The 22,896-nt window shown below is 39.3% G+C and overlaps 1 protein-coding gene across 2 annotated transcripts in view; it reads right to left on the bottom strand.

Moving 5' to 3' along the window:
* Nucleotides 1-22,896, bottom strand: part of PDE1C (phosphodiesterase 1C) — a 485,677-nt gene that overhangs the window by 102,360 nt on the left and 360,421 nt on the right. For both annotated transcript variants that reach the window (XM_069461523.1, XM_069461524.1), the window contains 3 exons: nucleotides 2,979-3,092; nucleotides 1,193-1,375; nucleotides 47-113 (listed from right to left, as the gene is read on the bottom strand). In XM_069461523.1, coding sequence (XP_069317624.1) covers nucleotides 47-113; nucleotides 1,193-1,375; nucleotides 2,979-3,092 — 364 coding nt within the window. The remainder of the gene's footprint in view (nucleotides 1-46; nucleotides 114-1,192; nucleotides 1,376-2,978; nucleotides 3,093-22,896) is intronic.

Genomic DNA, 22,896 nt, shown 5'->3' with positions numbered 1-22,896 from the left:
TTTGCAAGGTATCATGTACATTATAAAACCTTTTCATTGGTATTACCTTTAATGCTTCAATAACAGCTGGTGGGTAGCTCAGTCCAACCATGTTTGATGTCCGTCTATACATTCTGTGAAATCAAAAGGGAGAAATGTAATATGGTATCTTACAAAGAAGGATTAGCAGTTTTCAGACTGACACTAAGTATTGACAAATAATGAGAAGTCATGTTGTCTGGTAAGTCAAGGAACCTAAAATCTTTTTTGACATTTTTCATGGTCATTCAAGTGATCTAAGTTTTAAATTCAAAAGAAATTAAAGCAATCCAAAATATGTGAACCACTGGGGAAAAAATAACTTTATGTGCCCCATATTGGAAATTAAATTATTAACTGGGTCACCTCTTTTGCCAGAGTGAATTACAGCACAGCATGGACAGTATGCAGTTAGTAATTTAATCTGAATGAAGAACTTCTATGGGCAACCCACTTAGAAGAGTTTGTTCCTTAGAACTATCCAAAACAAGAAGGAAAAAAATGTCCCAGGTGAACTTTGAACCCACCATGGCATTTCTAAAACATGTAATTGTACAATAAGGATTATAGGAAGACTATATCTATTTCTGGAGAAGGAGGTGGGCAATTCGATTTCAAAGAACAAAATGGCTAATAAAATTGAAGTGTCAGGGGAAACTCAAACCTCTTAAATGAACTGTCCTTCCTGGGTCAGCAACCTCAAAGCATCCCTGACCTGTTCCAAACGTGGACAACATCTGTATATTTCAAAGGGTGATGAATTGGATGATTTCCTTCTATAAAAATTAGAGACTGAACTCAAACTAAATCTCTGCTTAACAAAAAGAATTCTGAGTAAAGGCAAAGCTTGTCCTAATGATGCTATAGAGATTAAAACAGGTATGTTTTTTGTCATTTCTCATTCGAGACTATCTATTTCTACCCACAATTTTCAGTATTTATAAAAATATCAAAACTACAATTTTTTTTATTTCATTTTATTGTTATGGGGGATACAGAATTGCAGGTTACATACGTTGCCCATGTACCGCCTTTCCCCCCAAGTCAGAGCTCCAGGCGTGTCTGTTCCCCAGATAGTGCACGCAAAACTACATTTAAGTGGAGTTTCCAGTTATTGGAAACTGGATTCCTTTTGCAGCTCTGGTCACTGAAGGACAATAAATGATGTCTTTACCTCTCCACAAATATCCCAGCCTGCACTGCATGGACGATGCTCTTGAACCTGGGCTTCTCCTCGCTCCTTCGGAGCATCATCCCCATCTGCCGCGTAAAGGTGGAGGCCAGCCAGTCTCGGACCTCAGAAGGCACTGCATCTGACTGAATGTCACTGAGCTCATCCTCCGTATCCAGGAGTCGCCTGAACATAAGAAACAGAACCAGGACAGTGAGATTAAATCTGAAGTTAGAGCTCTCTGCTCAAAGCAGCTGCTCCTCTCCACCTCACCTGCATGCAGGTGCAAAGAAACAAGATTAAATTGCTCACGAGAAATACAGAACTGTCTTGGTAAGACTTTGAAAGCTCACCATTTGTGTTTCAGGATGGCTTTCTCTACCAGATTGGGCAAAGGGACAAAGGGACAAAGGGATCAAGGAGGCAAATATACTCCATCCCAGTATATTTGCCACTCCCCATGAGTGGCAGATCCATTGTACTCAGGAGCAGCTGGTATCTTTATTCCTAGAAGGTTTGTGGAATTTGAATGGAATTTAAACCTTGCATTTAAAAATACCCTCATAAGGAGCCTAAAATTATTTCATGGATGGACCATGTGGCATTATTTTGTTAAAAAAAAAAAATGGACTTTGCAGAGTATTACTGAAATCAGAGCAATCCAGTCCTCCAAAGTAATGATCTTAAGCAATGTCAATTGATATTCTTTTTAGTTTGATAGGATGTTTCAGAAATTTAAATATTTAAACTCAAGCAAAATTTTCAAAATAATGGAGTTCTTTATGATTTAAGTCATCTGATGACTTTTAGTCAATTTTTCAAACTTGTTCAAAGGTCAGACCACTAGAAAGGAACATAAATAGTAATGTTACAATAAAACCCAAAATTGCATTTTATATTAAGCCCAACTAAAAATAAATAGTAATAGTAGGTGTCAACGTAAAGGTGTTTGGGTTCTTTCCCTCCACTACAGACACATTGATCGGGGTGAAGGGAAGAAAACATAACATTTGGAGAAAGCTGTGATATCAAATTCCCTTAAATTAGGAACCAAGCATGTAACCAAAAAAAAAAAAAAAACATATAATCCTTAGATAACAGTGAAATACTTTTGGAATGGAATTTGGCAAAGAAAAGTAAGACATACTGACAGAGAAGCCTGTCTGAATTAAGGAAAAAAAAAAAAAAAAAAACTTCCATATATAACATTTCAACATTTTTCAAAAGAAAAGCAATTTTGTTACTTTCAAATGCATTTAGTAACTGGAACTGCTTTAATACTTTTAGATAATTCAAATGGAAAATGTCTACTAAGAAAATCAGTAACATACATAAGACTGAAAAAGGAATACTGGGTGCTTAAGAGAATAAATGCTTCTTGATCACTTCAGGAACCTCCATTTACTGATGGATATTGTGAATTAAAACATAAACACAATTTTTAGACTAACACAAACAATATGCAATAATTACAATGGAATTCTGCATTTGATAAAAAAAAAACTTACCAGATTTTTTAAAATAACTTTTTCTTCTCTTACATTATGATCTCACTTGATGGTCATAATGGCCATATGAAATACTTCCTATTAGCTCCTTTTATTGATGAGGAGGTACAAAGAATAAATGACTTGTCCAAATCTATCCCATTTGTTTGTAGAAACTAAAGCTCCAAGACGATTAATTTGAATACTACCCCATACCTGCCATGGGGGACAATTTCACAAAAGCCATTTAACAGAAAATTTATCATCACTACACTAATCTCTCTTGTCACTTTTTAGCTTACCTGGTTTCATCAATGTATACAGATTCAAGCACTGTGGCTGCATATTCCAAATTCTTCTTAAGATCTACCACTGAAGCCTCCCCTCTCTCTAATTGTTTCACCAAAGACCGTAACCTAGGGGGAAAAAAGATACGATTTCATTAGAATAGAGAAATCGAAGAATAATTCTACAATTATAGTGATACTTTTCACAGTCACTGAATGTTATTTATTGCAACTGAAAGAAAAATAATGATGGGGCCAAAGGAGCAAGTTATAAAATAAATCCATACATTTTTGCCATTGTGAAGCAAGAACAAAAATTTTCTTATCAACAAGGCCCCGACCACCCTCAACACTTTCTAGCTACCTTTTATCTTTATGAATTCCTAAATTATCAATAATTTTGCTTTCTTTCAAATTTTTATCTTTTTGTTCTAATTGGATGTAGTAAAGCAAGACCAGCAGCAACATTTCCAAACATCTCTGGAGATTCTGCTCTGTTGAAGGCACCTTGTTCCACAGTAGCCAGAGAGAACAGCATCTCCATGGCCCAAGGATGTTCCAAGACAGATGAAAAGATTTCAACACTGATAGAACCATAAGAGGGCTATAGAAGGAATAGATAAACTATTTTACTGGACAGGAAGAATCATGCTAAGAGCAGATAAATACCCTAACTAAAAAAATAAAATATAGGGATGGATTTTAAATCAAGGAGTTTCAGACAGTACAAGAGAGACAATAAAACATGTTCTTCTCTTACTTATATAAAAATTATCTGCACAGAGAAGGACTTAGTTATATAAGAGAGCAATAAAATTTCTACAGATGATGAAAATTCAGTAATTGGGAAAATTGTAAATATCACAGAGATTTGGAGATTGGACAACCCTTCAGGCTGTTCAACAGCCAGCACAGAAAAGAGTAGAGACTTTGAAGACAAATGGATTTGAATCTCACTTCATAACATATTAGCTATGCAATACCAGGTAAGTTATTTAACTGCTCTGAGAGTTATATTAATGGAGAATCAAGCACAAAATTTTCCAAGTTGACATAAGAATTAAATGAAATTGATACACTGTATGTGACTCATAGTTGTTTTTTAAAAAGGAAATTGTTATACTTATTGTCATTCTTATTATTCAATGATCTGGATCATCACAGGTAACCAAATAAGAAAAATTCTAGCAAGATCTCAATTCTCCACTTCCCATTGGTTTATGCAATCTGTTCTCACATTCCTGCCTTGAAAATATTCTCAGACTTGAATATCCTATGAAGGAGAAAATAGGTTGCCTTCTTGGCAAGGTATAAGCTACTGCCCTCTTTATCTTCATGAAAATTATCAACAATAAATAATGAGAAAAAGTCCTGAATCAATCTTTAAAAGTAGGCAAGACTATACAACCATTTTCAGGAATTTCAATGATATAAAATACAAATGAGATTAGATTAAGGGGAGTCTGCCTGATTTATGAATCTCTAACATGCAAAAGCAAAATATGAAAAAAAAAAAATCAGCAGAGGCCTTTGCAAGCTTGGAGGTAAAGGTCAGCCCTGTGGGTACCATCAGCAGCACTAGGAAGTGCTCTGGATTTCACAGGCAGCACAGGACAGGGAGTTGGCATGGAAGGGCTTGCCAGTCACTCCCACACCGTGGACGGCCAGCCTGCCAAAGAATGGGGAGACAGCAGCAGCAAGCCTGACTGCTGTTCCAAATAAGGACTGGAAGCTCTTTAGCAAAACAGATTCCTGGCTGGGTCTGCCTCCAGTTCTCTCATCTCAAGGGGGCCAACTACCTCCAAGGCTATCTGGACTTTCAACTGGCAATGTAAAATGAGAGTATATTTAAACTTTTTTAAAATGTCTCCCTTTATTTGGGGCTTGAAGATTCTCTAAGAATTGACATGAATCTGTGATAGGATCCATCTCAATTCTTGAAACCTAAGAGTAAAGAATAAAGCTGAAAAAACGATGAGAGACAATATAAGACTAATAGAGTTGCAAGAACCTAGAAGATCCTATCTCACTATAATAATGCTTTCATACGAAATAAACAACAGAAGCATCTTTAATCAAATGTTTCCCTACACTAAAGTAAAACCTATATAAGCAAATAAAAAGGGATCAAATAAAATAAGAAAAAATAAATGAAAACATCCAACATAAGCCATTATAATTTTTGATTTCAAAGAATAAAAAAAATCTTGAAGACCTTTGAGAAAAATAAAATTTCCTTAAATATGAAACATTCGATTTCAAATAGAAAGTGTCGTTTATTATATCTCACACAAGAAGTAGTACAAGTAATCAAAGTATGTGCCGGAACTATCGCCACAGTTTTGCCATCTTAACAGTAGCTTGTTTACGCCAGCAGCGAAAAAGCACAGAGAGCTAGTGGTGATGAAATCGTGAAAGGCGTTTTCCACAGTTTGTTGAGAATGGAATATTTTTCCCTGTAAGAAGTGGTCCAAAGCCTGGAAGAAGTGGTAGTCAGTTAGTGCAAGGTCTGGAGGATACCGTGGATGACAGAGAGTTTCCAAGTCCAGCTTCTGTAGTTTGAGCAGGGTTGTTTGTGCGACATGTGGTAGAGCATTGTCTTGCAAGAGGACTGGTCTGCCTCTATTGACCAATCTTGGCTGCTTAATCACAAGCATCCTCATCATTTAGTCCAATTGGTTGCAGTGACATCCACTGTAATCGACTGACCAGATTTCACGAAGCTGTAGTGGATAATACCAGCGCTGGACTCCCAAACAGACACCAGTAGCTTTTTTTGATGAATATTCAGTTTTGGATTGTGTTTCAGCACTTCATCTTTATCCAACCATTGTGCCAAACGCTTGCTATCATCATGAAGAATCCATTTTTCATTCCACATAATAATACAGTGTAGAAATGGTTCACCTTTATGTGGTGACAGCAAAGAAAGACAGGCTTCGAGACAATTTCTCTTCTGACACTCATTTAATTCATGCAGAGCCCATCTATTCAGCTTCTTTACCTTGCTGATTTGTTTCAAATGGTCCAATATTGTTGGAATAGTAACATCAAACCTTGCTGCTAATGCACATGTAGGTTGAGATGGATTTGCTTCCACTACAGCTTTCAGCTCATCATTATCCACCTTGGTCTCAGGTCACCTACGTGGCTCATTTTCAAGACTAAAATCACCAGAATGGAACTTCTCAACCATCCAGGTACCGAGTGTTCATTAGCCACATCCTTCCCAAACACTTCGTTGATATTTTGAGCTGTCCAGGCTGCATTGGTTTCACAATGGAACTCATACTCGAAAATAGCATGAATTTTTTACTTATCCATGTTTTCACAAAAATTGCTCTAAAAAAAATTTGAAAGATAATAACAAGACAAAACGTGTGTTTGTTTGAAAGACTGAGGGTGTACCTTCACAAAAACAAACAAACAAAAACCAAGAAGTGTAAAAGTGAAATGTCAGAGATATCAACTGTCAAACTTAGTACTTAAGGAAATTGGACATTTCATACTTGATAACCTAATACTTACAAAGTAACAAAACTTCAAGCTGGCCATAGACGTCTACCATGCCAAACCCCAGAAAGCAATTTAACAACAGTACCAATTTTTGAGAACAATATGGTACAATACAAGATATTTATATCCACATCTAGTAAAGTTACCATGTATGTGTGAAGCCAACAAAGATATTCTCAGGTATCAACAAATACAAAATTTATCATTCATATCCTTTCCAGAAAACAAAAACAAAAAAAAACCTTTAAGGCATAAATATTCTAGGACAGTGGTCTTCCAAAGGGGTGATTCATGGATCTTCAGTTAAATGCATTGTGGACTCATGACCTAGATTTAATTTAACTAAGCCAAACTTTACAAAATAGACATGAAGTTTGAAAAGATTCCTGAAAGAAGTGGCAGATGAAATAAAATGCTAAGAATATAAGGACAACTAAACATGAAAATGAGCTGACTTTTCTCTTTTTTCTAAGACAAGCTCCTATTTCTAGTATAAACACCTCCTATGCCACTTTTACAAACTAAAACCTAATTATAGTCTGTCAAAAAACAATTGAAATTATTAAGAATATCATATGGACTATAGATTTATATCCACTATTGTTAACAATTCCCACTCCTGGGAAAGCACGGTATTTAACCAATGAAGTGAGTCACAGAAACCTCCTATCATCTTGCGCATTGGGGGGCGGGGGGCAGCCGGAACCGGGACCAGTGCCCCCAGGGAAAGCATCACTCAAAATCCGACTCGCCAGTTCAGATAAGCAACACTGAAAACCAGCTCTGCTGGAAAGTCCCAGGCTTTGTGCCACAATTAGCAGGACATCAGCAGTTGGAAAGCTTCTCCCTGATACAGTGCCTTTGGTGCCAGGCAGATACTGGCCAGTCACGTTTTTGTATTCAGTGGGAAGCTCTGACCCCACAGAAAGCTGTAAATAGAAAGCAAGACCCTAGCCAAGTGGCTTCAACAAATCCAGAGGAGAAATGACACTGAAATAAAGCACCTTTTAGATACACGAGAGGTACTAGAAATGTACTTCTACCCCCATCTTTCTAGCTGATGAGATGAGCAGAAGATTGACCGACATCCTGGCAGACAGTGAACAGAACCTAGGACAAGCCACCCACTCTGTTTACGGGAAAACACCCAGCTGACCTTCACTTCTCTTGATTCAAGGACAACTATACATAAAAAAGTATCTATGAAAACATTCAGCGATAAAGACCAAGGAGACAACAACACTTAAATGCAGAGAAAGGACTCACTTTTGAAAAAAAAAAATTCACTAATGGAAACAGAACTAAATTTTAGGGAGTATCTGCTGTGTGTTCAATAAAAGGCAGGAAAACATAGATCTGTGAAACAAAGGTGAAAGCTGAAATCAATACAATAAAAAGCAAACATATTGAGAGAGAAGAAATTAAAAAGAAACAAAACATGCAACAGAAAGACTATAAGGAGCTTTTTTAAAAAAGAGAATAAATGGTGACCAGATTTCCATGTACCCATCTCCTGTCTGGCCTGGCACCATGGATACCAGTTACCGTGGCTGACTTTCTGCTCTATGTAGCGGCCACGCAAACCCCAGGAATCCCAGGTGCCCTTTCTTTCAAATGTTGTTGAACTTCAGCACAGTGTCCAGGTGCTTGTGCTCTCTCTATAGGCCCCTCAGCTCACCTCTCTATAGCTCCTTATCCTTCCCATTTAGAGCATCCTGCCCTCCCCTGCCCTCCCCTACCTACCAGACACTTCTTGGAGAAATTGCTATTTCTTGGGCAGGCTTTCAAATTACCACTGGCCAATTAGTAGCCACTAGTTTCAAAAATTCCTAAAGTCCCCGGGAATAAGGACCCTTCTCTATTTTCCATCATAGTGCAGGTTTTCCCTAGATCTTAGTCAACCTTAAGAAGGGCTGTCTAAAAAAATAGCCAGGATTGTTCCCACTCATATTGTCAAGTACTTTTGTTAAAGCTGGAGAAGACCAGAACAGGCGAGAAGGCCCAGCTGCCTGCCTTTGCTTTCCTAGTACAATTGTCTAGATGTTTTTCCATGTGAATTTATTCCATCTACAAGGGCAATGTCCCCAAGGGCCAGGTCCCATGGAAAGCTGTACCCTGCACTTTGGGAAAGAAGGCTATCTAGCTTCTTAATACTACTCAAAAGGACTTTTGATCTGGGTACCCGCTGGGAGTTTGTTTCTTGAGCATTCAAAATAAATTCCTTCCTTGTAAGTGTTACAGGGAAGGAAAGAAGGAAAAAAGGGAAGGAGGAAATATACAACAAAAATAATAGAAATAAGGTTTCTCTTCTGAGTGAACGTTCATAGTTTCCAGCACTCCGTCCATTTCTGTCACTGTGGCTGCCAGATGATAGCTCCTGTATAGAAGTGCAGCACCATTTTAGGAATAGCTTATGTCTTCAAACTTTGGCAAGACGCCTTTCCGTTAAGGCAGTGCGTAATTTCACTGTGGAGGAGCCACTGCATCTTCGTGGCTCTTGCGTTGGTCCACATAAGCTCTGTTTTCCATACGCTTCTTTGCTGCAAGGCCTGTGATGAAATGCTGCATCACTTCAGTTGCTCTGGAAGCCAGAGCAAACCCTGGATGCTGACTTCCCGACCCCGGGCCGATCAGTATGTGGGATGCATAAAGGCATTGGAAAGAGGGAAACCAAGTGAAGAAAAGCCTGGACACTTTCTTTTGGAATTTAAAAGGCCTTTGGGGTTGAAGAAAAAACGTCTTCTTTTTTTCCACAAAGATAATTCCTAGGACCAGTGGGGTGAACTTCATTAGAGAGCCACTTACTGGCTCAACTTTATAATTCAGACAACTGCTCTACACTGGACTAGATGCTATTTCCTACCCAAGTGAGGTCCCGGAAAACCCTACAATACTATGCCTCGAGAGCAAATACATCTGTGGAGCTCTAGAAACTGCTAGAATGAAATCATCGGAAAAGCACAAGCAAAAATAAACTAGAATAAAAAGCTATGGAAACACACTTGCTTATATTTGTCCATTCTGCCCAAGGTTATCCCCTCTGAGGATTGACAAACAGCTCCCAAAATGCCAGTGTGGCCGACGATGACTCTTGCCTCAGACAGGCTTTGTTTAGTTTGAAAGAATGTGAAAGGGAACTGGATCTTTATAGCACTTCCCCTCCGTGTCCGGATGAATCATGAGCCTTGAAAATGCGTTTGAATGAAAATCTCCGTTTCAGTTCATCACACCCACGTATTTGTAAGGCTCAGGCGTCTCTGTGCACTTTCACACACCTGCCTCCTCCACGTCACTCACGTCCCCTGCCACCTACCTAAATGCCACAGAAAATAACACAACTCCTCCAAACGAGATGCCTCAAAGTGAGTTTCAGGCTTATGCTTTAATGTCAGCCAATGATGCCATCCAAGCATTTTTCTGGCAATTTGTTTTTATAATTAATGACAACTGATTAAGACGCTGTACTTGAAACACTCATTCGACACTGACTGGGTGCCTTCTGCATGCAGGCACTGCGATAGGTTCTAGGAATACAAAGTGGGGAAACGCAGTGCCCTCCCTCAATTAGGGAAGGCAGACACCTAGGCAGCACCTCCAGTGCAGTCCTGTGAGCATGATGGCAGAGGTGTGATGGGGGCCAAGAAAGCACAGAGGAGGGACATCTCCAAATAAGAAGGGCCTCCCCAGTGGAGGTGACATCAGAGCTGTCTTGAAGGCCAAATAAGGGCCAGCCAGGCACATAGACAGGTTGGAGAGACAGTGAGCTCTGGACTGAGAGAGCAGCCCGACAGTGGTGATCTATTCAGGGCATTAGGGAATTCCATGGTTATCTGGAACTCAGGAGCATGTCAAGAGATAAAACTACAGAAGAAGGCAGAAGCCAGACCATGGTGGACTTCGAGAGAAATTTCATGATCTCTTGGAGATAATAGGGAGCCCCTGGAGAATTTTCAAATGGGGGGATGGTATGAAAAGATCTGCATTTTAGAAAGAGCAATCCATCAGCAGAGTAGAGGAACACACATAGGAAGTAGGAAAATTGTGTATGTTTTCATTGTAAATAGGCTTGTCTAATACTCTAAACAAGGCAATATCAATATTCTCTCTCATGTGACAGCACTTTGATTGGGTGTTGCATGAGTTTGGTGGTAGTATGGATGGTTGCTTTTAAGAATTTCTGGGAAAGGAGTTATTTTGGGGGGTGTGATTTCCTCATTTAGTGACCACCACACCAAAAACAAGAATAGTGGCAACACCAAAATTATGAGTAGCTCTGGGAGGCCGAGGCAGAAGCATTGCTTGAGTTCAGGAGTTCAAGGCCAGGCTGAGCAAGTGTGAGACCTCATCTCTACTAAAAACAGAAAAATTAGCCAGGTGTTGTGGCATGTGCCTGTAGTCCCAGCTACTCAGGAGGCTGAGGCAAGAGGATCACTTGAGACTAAGAGTTTGAGGTTGCAGTGAGCTACAGTGATGCCACTGCACTCTACCCAGGGTGACGGAGTGAGACTCTGCCTCAAAAAAAAAAAAAAAAAAAAAAATTATGACTGGCAAGAATAGCATAGTTACATAGTTTTTACTTTTGGTTAATGCCATAAGTAAAAGAGAATTTTGCCTCTGTGGTTCCTAATTATACCTGCTTAAAGCAGATGTACAAATAAATTTAAATAAATTATTGGGCTCCAATTAATTTTTCATTTAAGAAAAAATTTGGTGTCTAGGTTCATACTTATAGTTTTATGTACTCCTCTATATAACTGATTACCTAATAGAAATATTAGTAAAGTTATAGAAGATTTTGAATAACATCATTAATAAAATTGACATAATTGGCACGTACCAAACACTATACTCAACTGCTGCAGAACTCACCATTTTTTCAAGTGTACATGTAACAGTAACCAAAACTGATCATGTGCTGGGTCATAGAAAAAGTCTCAATACATTTCAAATTGATATCGAGCAGCTAATGCTCTCTGAAAACAGTGAAACTAAACTTAAAATCAATAACAAAGAAATGACTAGAAATATGTCAAATGTTTGGAAATTTAGGAATATGTTTCTAAATAGCCCATAGGTCAAAGATTAAATCAGAAAATAATTTTAACTAGATAATAATGGAAATATAACACATCCAAACTTGTGGCATGCAGGTAAAGGAGTGCTTAAAGGAAAATGCATAGCTTTAAATGAATATATTAAAAAAGGAAAAAGTCTAAAAACAAGTGATCTCATTATTCAACTCAAGAAGTTAGAAAAATAACAAGGTAACCCAAAGAAAGTAAACAATAGCAAAAAATAAACATAAGAAAAAAACTTAAGTAGAAAACAAACGTACAGCAGAAATAATAAACAAAGCCAAAAGCTGGTTCTTTGAAAAGCTTAATAAAATTAATAGGTCAAGTAAGATTGATCAAGGAAAAAAAAGAAAAGGCACAAATAACCAATCAAGAACAAAAAAGAAACTATTATTACAGATTCTATAAAAGTAATAAAAGGTAATAAAAGGATACCATAAATACTTTTCTGTAGATACATTTAAAAATTTAGATGGAATGGAAAAATTCCATAAAACCTTAATTTTATCAAAACTGACATAAAAAAGATAAAATATGAATATTTCTGTGTATAGTGAAGAAATTGAATTGAAGAATAGTTTGCTATTTTCCCACAAATAAATTACAGTCCTAAATCACTTTATCAATGAATTCATATAAATATTTAAAGAAGAAATGACACAATGTCTTCCAGAAAATAGCATAAGAGGAAATGCATTCCAATTCATTTTATGAGATCAGTATACTTTTGATTCCAAAATCAAAGACATTATAAGAGAAGAATTACAGGCCAATATTTCTCATGAGCATTGATCAAAAATCCCAAATGAAATTTTAACAAACTAAATCCAGCAACAAATAAAAAGAATAGCAAACACCAAGCAAACTTGCAAAAATGTACGACTGGGTTAACATTTAAAATCAGTGGGTAAGTGTAATCCACTATTTTAATAGAAATAAAAAAGAAAAATCATCTGGTCACCATAATAAACTCAAAATGCATTTGAGAAAACACCACTTCACAATAAGTATCTTGGCAACGAAGGAATGAAAGTGAACTTCCTAAATCTGATATCTGTTGGGTCTTTAATTAAAAGGCTAGAGCAAACATCATACACAATACTAAAATATGGCAATCTTTCCTGTTGAGCTAACTAAAAACATGAGGATGCCTACTATCACCACGTCTACTCAAGATTGTATGAGAAGTCTTCACCAGCTCAATAAGGAAAGAAGGAGAAATAACAACAAAAGGACTGGAAAGAAAAAAAAGAGTATCTAAAAAGAATCAGCAAATAAGTTATCATGATTTCTCAAGGTCACTGGATAAACACAATAAACAATTAGAAAATGGTACCATCCGCAAAAGCATCAAAATAAAAAGTATCTAAGAATAAATCTTGCAAATTATATAAAAGTCCTCTACATAGAAATCTGTAAGATATTACTGGAAGAAGTTTAAATGACCTAAATAAATGGAGAGGCAATCCATACTCATAAATTCTAAAACTCAACACTTTAGAAATATGAATTCTCCCTACATTTATCTATAGATTCAATATAATCCCAAATAAATTCCTAACAGGTCACATGATGGAAATTGATAGACTAATTCTAAAATTTATTTGGAAATGCAAAGAACCAAATATAGCCAATATGGCTTTGATTAAAAAGAACAAATTACTATCCTAAATATTAAGACTTATTTTAAAGCTTTTGGTTATGGGACTGAGTCTCTCTGCCAATTTGCTATTCCAATTCTCTTCCTCTCAAGACCCAGCTGGTACGTGCGAGGACATGTACATGTATTTTTATATTAACACAAGCACAACATAAGTAGACAAGAAAATCTCCAAAAAACAAAAAAGAAAACAGCCCAATATAAATTCCTTTTAAATTATCCTATTGTATATGTGATTGTTCCATTCCATTAGCATGGACCCATTCCTTGGATGTCCAGGGGAGGCTACCATTACTTACACTCTTGGTTGCTATGGATTTTCTAATGAATGTTTGCATTCCTTTTGTTTTCATACAGCTATACAACAGAACAGCCCTACATACTCAGTCTCCTAGTTTCTGCTCTACAGAGTGAATCTCCTTTTAGGATGCATGTGTGTGGGCATTAGAGTGAGCCAGTGAATGACTGTGAGTCCAAAATGAGCATGCCAGCTCCCTGCATGTGAACACCAGGAAAAAAGCACTGCTGGGTTCAAGAGAACCCTTCTATTTTTATGGTATTCTGGGAGGTAATATGACCCAGGGTTAAAGTTTTAACCCATTTTGAGTTTATAATATTGGTTTTGTTCCTTTGGAGTTCCTGTGGTAGTCAAATGCAGTGATTTCCAAAGTAATTACTTCCTAGCCATTCTTGGCCTTGTAAAGAACTGTTTCTCAAAAACCAGTTTATCCCTTACCTGTTCTTACTGCCACTCCACTCACACATTTTGTTAAAAGGAAATAGTGTTTGTTTGTCTTTAAGTGTAAGATTCACAATTATGCTAGGAAAAACTTTCCTGAAGGAAAAGGTTGTCTCCAGTCTGAAGTTTGACTTTATGTGGGCAGAATTTATTGGGAATAGATGTCAATATAAAAATCTACTTGTTCTTCAGGAGAAAGAAGTAAAAAAGAATAGAAAAGAAAACCCAGAGCATGGCTTGGAATCCACCACAGGCCATGCTGGGGACTGGGAGGGGGAAGGAGGTAAAATCCTGCCAGGCTGCCAAGGGGTGAGATCCAGAAGCCATTTTTCATTTGCAGCTATTCATGTGGAAAGAATCACCATCACTTTCTTCTGCTGATAAACATGCCACTTCAACAACATCTGGCTCAATAGACCAGAGAAATGAGAAGAACTAAAAACATCTTTGAATGGTGCTAATGAGAAAAGGAAGATGAGCAGAAATGAGAAGAAAGTTTGGAGGAAGATTTAGGAAGGTGCAACCCATGCATAGACATATCCAGACCCGTCTCTCCACGCCCTCACAGTCCACCCAGCCCCGTGGCCCCCTCATTTTCCTTCCCTGAATTCAGTTCCTCGTTCAATCTGAGTTGCATCACGTTGGTATGATTATCCAGAAAAGCTAAAGCTCCCTCACTCAGTAAAATCACAGGGATTCCACCATAATAGAAACATAATTTGTTTTAGTAAGATAAACCCAAGATTATCTTTTTCCCACTTCTGCTTTAGTTTTTTCTTTTATAATATCAGAAATAAATAAAATTAATTCATAGATTAAACACCTTCAAATAATGATAACGAGATGCTGAATTAGCATAGCTCCCTTCCTTAAGACTAATTCCAGAAGAATTACAGAAAGAAAAAAACCAGAACTCAAAGAAAACTGAGAGGAACCTCCTAGGTGACTTGAGGCTGCTGCGTTGAATGTATAGGAGGATGGTGCGTGTTCCCGATGTGGGACAGGAGGCAGCCCCACCAGATGGGGAGGAAACGATGGGAAAGGAACTGGTGGAGTCTGCTATTGTTTGTCTCCCCTTCACTGCCTGTCAACACCTACAGTGACTCAGAACTCTAAAGTTCCAGGGTTGTTTGCTCCTCCTTGTGGCTCCTCCATGTTCAACTTTGGGTTCTCATGTTGTCACAGAAGGAAAAAGAATGTGGAAGGACATGTGTTGGAGGTTTTTATGAACCAGGCTGGTATTGGACTTCATTGCCTCTGGCCACTTCCCATTGTCCAGCATCCAGTCACATGGTCCCACCTTTCCAAGAGAGAACCTGGGAAATGTAGTCCGGCTATAGGCTTTGGTGGAGAGCCGAGCCAACCTCTGCCACACCTAGAAAATGTAATCCTGTCATCGACACTTGTTTTTCCCTTTAAACCTTTAGTTTCTACCCTTTTGAGAGGATCAAATGGAAGACTGCATATTAAAGTTGCTTGTTACCTTGATAATCCTATTAAACTAAGAGACAATCAACCTAATTATGAGATACCTCCAAACATTCTATCATTCTAATAAAAATGAAACAGTTCTCAAGGGAATTATGCTGACTGAAAAAAGCCAATCACAAAAGGTTATATACTATCTGAGTCTATTTATGTAACATTCTTTAAATGGCAGAATTATAAAATGGAAGACAGATTAGTGGTCACCAGGGGTTGAGGGGAAGGAAAAGTGGGAGGAAAGTGCATGTAAAAATGGTAGCACAGGGGGCCTACTGACCAGAGAACTATTCTGTACCTTGAACATACACAGCAATAAAATTGCATAGAATACACACACACACACACACACACACACACACACGAGGACAATAAAATTGGAGGAACTGGAATAAGATTGGTGGATTGTACTAATGTCAACATCCTGGTTGTGAAATTATACTACAGTCTTGCAAAATTTATCCATTGGCGAAAACTGGGTAAAAGGTACACGGAATCTCTCTACATTATTTTTTTACAATAATGTAAATCTATAATTACCTCAAAATTAAAAGTTTAATTTTAAAAAGTGGGACATAGTCATCCAGCTCAATGGAATATTGATGATAACAGGCCAGACATAAGTTGTCCTTCCCCCAGCTGGTTTTATAAGGGCCTCTCTGTCCTATTTAATGTCTCCCAGACTCTCCTGCTTGACTTCAGCAGCAGCAGGGACTAGGAATAAATGCTTATCAGTAAGCTGCTAACCATGTCTGACAACTCTGTAGAAGATCCAATGAGGGCTATAACCAGCGATGTTTGGTGCTTGGTGAGAACCAGACTCCAGCCTTGAGAAAACCTTGAGAAAGAGGGATGGAGGTTCTCAGCATCAACTGAAGAAACTGGTCATCACACTAACAAGAGGAGGGAAGAAGAATCCCAGTGACTCCACTAAAGGGTCACCAATTCCACCTTCACTGGCAATGATCCCTTGGGACCTATAAGGTATGAGGCATGATTTGCATTTTCCCTCTCCCTTTTCAGGTCATCCTTGGAAGTTTGTTTGTTTTTAATAGAGGCAAGGTCTTGCTCTGTCTCCCATGTTGGAGTGGAGTGGTGTAATCATAGCTCACTCACCGCAGCCTCAAACTCCTGGGATCAAGCAATCTTCCAGCCTCAGCCTCCCGAGTAGCTGGACCTATAGGCGTGCACCACCATGCCCGGCTAATTTCTAAATTTTTTTGTAGATACAGGGGTCTCATAATGTTGCCCAGGCTGGTCTTGAACTCTGGCCTCGAGCCATCCTCTCACCTCAGCCTCCCAGAATACTGGGATTACAGGTGTGAGCTACCGAGAAGTTTGTTTCATTTTGAGGGTAGTTTCACAACGGTAGGCTGGCCATGAAGTGTTTCTAAAGAAGGAACTTCACCACCACCACCACCCAGTCTCTGACAACCAGCATTCTACTGTCTATTTCTATGAATTCATTTTTTTTTAGATTCCATATATAAGTGAAAACACACAGCATTTGTCTTTCTGTGTCTGGCTTATTTCGCTTAGCATAACATCTTCTGGGGGGTGAACAGGGAAAGGGGAGATGTTGGCCAAAGGACACAAAGTTCCAGTTAGACAGGAGGAATAAATTCTGGTGATCTATTGCATAGCATGGTGACTATAGTTAATACACTGTATATTTCAAAATAGCTAAAACAGTGGATTTTAAATGTTCTTACCACAAAGGATAAGTATGCGAGATGATGGATATGTTAATTAGCCTGATTTGATCATTCCATAATGTATACATGTATCAAAATATCACATTATACCCCATAAATATATATAATTACTATTTCTCAACTAAATTTTTAAAATAAATAAGAGTTGATTCCATTAAAAAAAGGAAAAGAAAGAAATTCAGAGGTGGTGGAGCGAGGGTAAGTAAGTAGGGGTGTGGAAGAACATGTTGCAGAGATAGGATTGTATTGTATATGGTCATTTTCAAGCCATAGGGAAAAATTGCATATTATTAACATTCAAGTTTGTTTTCAACATAATTACCATTCGATTTCCTCCCAACCATAAATCATTTTGTAATCTGGGGTCCGGGTTGGGCAGGGATCTGGACCCATAGTCCATTATCATTCATGGTCTGCTCTAATAACTGAATATGTCAAAAGCCTAAAGGCCTTCCATTTCTTAAAATTTTTGCTAGAAATTAATGGAAAAAGAAAAGAAGAACTGGGGAGACTTTTTATCCAGGTGTTCCATCTCACTCGCCAGCACTTATTTTTCTCTCTCTCTCTGGTTAGAAACGCAAGCTCGTTCTTGCTCAGGTAGCACAACAAGGTAAGTGCTCATACAGGACCAACTCCCATGGCTGTTTAGGAACAAAACTTGTCCCGTTTATTATTTTCTGTCAGAATTTACAAGGAGAGTTGATTTACAGAAAATTAGCAGTAACTGTAGCAAATACTGATGAATCGAAATATATAAATCACTCCGCTTGCCCCACGTAAACTATTCCTCATGGCTCGCAACCGTGATTTTCGCAGTTTAAAAATACTGTCTAGTGCTTTGGAGTTTGTCTCTCATGAGCAGAATCAAATTCCACTGTACCAGGACTTCCTCATTTAGCATTTCTAAAACCTCCTAAATCTGGGCACATACTTTCTAAATTTTTTTTAAATGATATTTGAACCTCTGTAGTGTGGTAATGTATTCTATTACTGCAGGTAAAATGAACTCTTTTTCAGATGAGCTCTGTTGAGCTTCAGACTCTGGCTTGAGGACTAGAAAGAGGAAGAAACAATTCTTTTAAATGATTCTCTATTAAAGAAAAAAGAGACAAAGAGGGAATCACAAATGTTCAGCACTTGCTATCGACACTCTCAAAGTGTACACAAGAACTGTCAAATCTCAAGGAAAGAGTAGTGTGGCGTTCGCACCTATGGTGTTGAGTATTTCTAGCGAGGGAGCTTTCCTTTCCCCACACCCCGCGATGCTCCCTACCTGCATCACCGCGGCCCAGGAGAGCCAATGGCAAGCCCAGGCAGGTTCGATACCTGACACTGGCCTCCCCACAAAGTCTGTGAAATGGTTGAACTTGGTCCAGCCCTGGTGGAAATGAGAACAAAATGAGCGTCTTTGCTGAAGGTGGGGCTGGTCTTTAAAATCCACAGTCACACATATGGCTGGATGAACAGCCAATGGCCCAAGCCACTTTTGTGTGTGACTTTCGGCTCTGGGGTATTTGCTACTGCTTACTACAGACTAGATGTGGATTCCTTCCTTCCCTTTTCCTTAGGCCCTGTACTCACATGTTTCCTGGAAAAAAGATGTCATTGGAATTGGAAGTGAAAAGCTAAAACCTGTGGCCTGGGTGACCTACCATTTTGACTTCCCTCACCTAAAACCCTGGTTCCTCCTAGTGCAGGGATTTCCATTTGAATGCACTAATGTGTAAAAATATTTTGTGTTTTCATCCTCCCACCCCAATTGCCAACAGCCATTCCCACCATGACAAGCCCCTAGGGAGGGGTGCAAAGAGGAATCTCAGCAAAGAAGCATTTGTTAGGGTCCTAGTCAAAGTCCTGAGGCGAGAGTGTTCGATGGGTCAACTGGAGAGCTGAGAGCCGGGAGCTTAGCTCCACTTCCTTTTAGAAATCAGCAAGGAGACGACCTCCAAGGCAACTCCCAGGATGCCCTCACATTGACCCCGGACAGCTGCGGCAGAGTGAGCGCAGCTGCCTGTGAGGCAGAGTGAGCCACAGCTCTGATCCCTTGAGTCTTCCTGGGCTCCTGGGCAGGGAGTAGGAAGGTGTTGAGGTCCCCTGTGCCCTGCATGGGGACAGACAAAGCAGCTGATAGTGCTGACTGGGGGATTACGAGGGGTGCTGCTATGGATGAGGGACAGGCAGGGACCAAACAGGAGTTACGGCCAGACTGCAGCAGATCCATGGTGCCGGGAGGAGCTGAGCAGGGCCACGTCAGTGAAAGAAACACAGACCTTTGCTAGAAACATCTCTAAGACTTCCAGTGACCAGCAGACAAGAGACATCACATGGAGTCAAAAGGTGCCAGAGAACAATACAAGCACTTGTGCGGTCTTAGAGAGAAACAGGGAGAGGAACAATGAAATCTCAAAGTCTAAGCACTTAGTTTTTTTTAAGTGTATTACCTAAAAAGAACGTTTAAATTATTAGATTGGATGGAGGTTCATGAATTAGATTATAATCAGTTTCTCTCTCTCTCTCTCTCTCTCTCTCTCCACACACATATACACATGCACACACAGAAGGGTGGGGCTCATGAAGACAATCAGATCCTACATAGGAAATACGGAAGCCACAGTTTCTTTGCACACATGAGTGTGTGGTGAAGAAACCACGGGCCCTGCTACACACGCAGCACTGCGCGGCGTTTTGGAAGCAGAGACGGATACCATGCAATGCCACCTCTCAAGCCACTCACACCTGGTGTGGAAGGCAAATGCAAAAACCACTACCATTTCCCATGACAAATCCTGTGAAAGAGCTAAAACCAAATGTTATTCAAGCACAGGGAAGAGGGAAATTACTCCTGGTCATGGTAAGACAAGACCCCACAGGTGTTGACATGCGAGTAGGATCCAATAGCTCAATTTAACAAATACTTCATGGTGCTGCCAATATGCCTGCTACTGTGCCGGGTCCATGAGGGTAGAGTCTGGTGAGGGAAGCAGACACAAACAGATAAATTCCATAGAATATGCTGTTTTCAAACAGACTGTGCCTTGGCCATTATGGAAGAATTCATAAAGTTTGAGCTTGCCGACCTCATTTCCTAAAGAACATCAAGAAATCCAAAGTTGAAAGTGATCACTGGCAAGATTTATTGGACCCTATCACCTACTGCTTATGAGTAAAATATAGTTTAAAAGAGACATTATGAGGCAAGGGGGTGGGATGACTATTTCCAAGTGACTTTCTGAACTTCTCCCCTTCACATTTGGGAATATAGTACCTTTGGACTCAGTGAAGGAGAATGCAAATATGAGTTTCCATCTCCTTAGAGCATGAACAGAGCACCTGCCAGCCAACAGCGCCGTGCCCCCAGCCAGAGAGGGTGAAAGAACAATCTACACAACCTGAGAGGGAGGGAGGAGGACACACAGCTGCCCCCAAGAGAGTGAGGAGGACTCTCCTGGAAGGATGAGCCCCTGATCATCCTTTAGTGTCTGCTGGGCAAGGGGAACACTGCCCACTTGAGATGGCTTCCAGTGGGACGTAGCAGTCACTGTCAGGGGAGGAAAGGAAAAATGAGGAAGCTTTAAAGAAATTTAACATTCCTCCACTCCAAAATGTGATCCATAAGGAAGGGAAAGGATTCAAAAAGGACAGAAACATGAGTAAATATGGCAGCTCTTGCATCAAATGCTGTGTTTTTCTATCCTAGCTGAATCTCAAGAGTAGAGGGCAATTGTGGGGTAGAAGGACCACCCCTGCTATGGAGAGTGAATCGCTGTTAAGTTATTTCAGTTTACATATCGCTGGGGCAAATCACATCATAGAGACGACTACAAAGGCACAAAGATATGAAAGGCTTCTTGGGCACCCCCAGCCGGCCGCATGTCCAGATGCCGGGTGGGCAGGTGTTCCGGGCACCACTGTTGCTGTGCAAGGTCTCTGCAAGAAAGAGGGAGGGTATGTCTCCTCCTGGACCACCGGGAGGAATGTGGCGGTGGAGGTGGGACCTGCGCAGAAAATAGAATTCAAGAAGACAGGGGAAGCTACGTCACCAAGATCACTGTTGATTTTATTAACAGAAAGAAAGATTCCTTATTCTTAGGGCTTCTCTCTGTTTCTGCATGCTCTTACCAGCTCTTCTGATCAACTTGGTAAGGATTTATTCTCACCACTATTGTTTAAAAATGAGAGCAGCCTACCTTGTGGCATACACTCTCCAGAACACTTTCCTTAGCATTCTTGTGGTTTATTGGCCTCCATGGCAGCTAGTCAACAGGCATTGATAAAGAGATAAGAAGACACAAAAAGAAGAAGATATCCTAAAGAAAAAATTGGTGATAATATCGGCATTGTTTTAAATCCAGTGCAATGATTCCCAAAGCCAGCATCCCATTCTAATTTCCTGCAGAGGTTTTTTAATCACAGCAGAGTGTGAACGGCATAGTAGTGCTGGTAATTCTGACCTTGTGGGTGGGGGTAACACTTTCAGCCAATTAATCAGAAAAATTAAGCTACCTTGTTATGGTTTGAATTATCTTAACCAGTGCTTTCTAAACTGTGTTCCTTCCATAGAACACTCCGCCCACAGGATGTTAACAAGCGTTACTGAAGGAAAGTTTCTGTGCACAAATGCTTAGGAAATCCAGGTTAGACAAAGTTAAGCAACATTTGCTTGCTTTTCACCTTCTCAGAGCTTTTTACATTGATGCACACTTAGACTCTCCTCGATGAGACTACTGTGTATAACATTTCCCCACTAGATTTGAAAAAGTCTTATGTTTTTCTTTGTAAATCTCCCAGGGATTAGGAGGTTTCATTGCATGGGATTTGGGGAGTGCAGCCACAGGGCTCCGCCTCCCCGGATATGCAGGTGCAGTCACTGAAGTCAAGGATCTAGCGATCCTGAGATGAAATGACAATTGTAAATTTAAAATGAGACAGTTTTTCCTGCTTTTAATGCAATGAAAGTATCCTATCACAAATTAACGTACAATGATGAGGGGCAGAAAACATGTAAGACTGTACACTCATGGAAGTAAAACAGTAGACTGTGGCATGCAGCAGCTATCCCCGAAACCAGCTGTTTTCCTGTTTTATGATCATTTCATCCACTTCTTTAGTTTGCTCTCTTCTAATTTTGTGGCATTATTACATTACGAACCTATGATCTCCTAAGTTAAACAAGAGAGATAGGCTTGGATAACTTGATATACCTCATTTTCACCACTGCAATGGCAAAAATATATATATTTTTAAGTATCTTTTCCTTTTGTCTCTGAATACTACCTTTCTCTAATCTTTTCTTCTTCCTCGCTCTGAATACTCTCTGATGACCAGTTAACATAATGGCCAAGGACAAATGGGCATATCATTACGATTGCCAAATCACAAGGGTACTGTCCCCGAACAAAGCACAGAACCACCACAACCTACTAATTCTTCCACATTCGCATGCTTTTGGTCAGAAGAATTTCTGGTAAAGACTACAGATAAATTTAATGGGTGTTACTGTTTTTATTTCTTTCCTTTCTAGTAGTTAGAAAATCAATAACAAGCTGTTTACCCACCATAGAACATTCTCAATTACAACGCTGGTGTGTAATTTTTCTCAAGTTTTATTTAACACTTTTCCTAACTTACTAACATTCCTAACAGAGGGTTTGGGTTTTTGCACCTTTTTCTTTTTATTATAACACATTTAAAAATATGAGCTGAAAATAAAGTTTTCTTTAATTCATGTTCTTGTAAAAGTATCAGA

Source organism: Eulemur rufifrons, chromosome 29 (assembly GCF_041146395.1).
Source record: "Eulemur rufifrons isolate Redbay chromosome 29, OSU_ERuf_1, whole genome shotgun sequence".
Taxonomy (NCBI): domain Eukaryota; kingdom Metazoa; phylum Chordata; class Mammalia; order Primates; family Lemuridae; genus Eulemur; species Eulemur rufifrons.
This window is presented reverse-complemented; position numbering and strand designations above follow the sequence as displayed.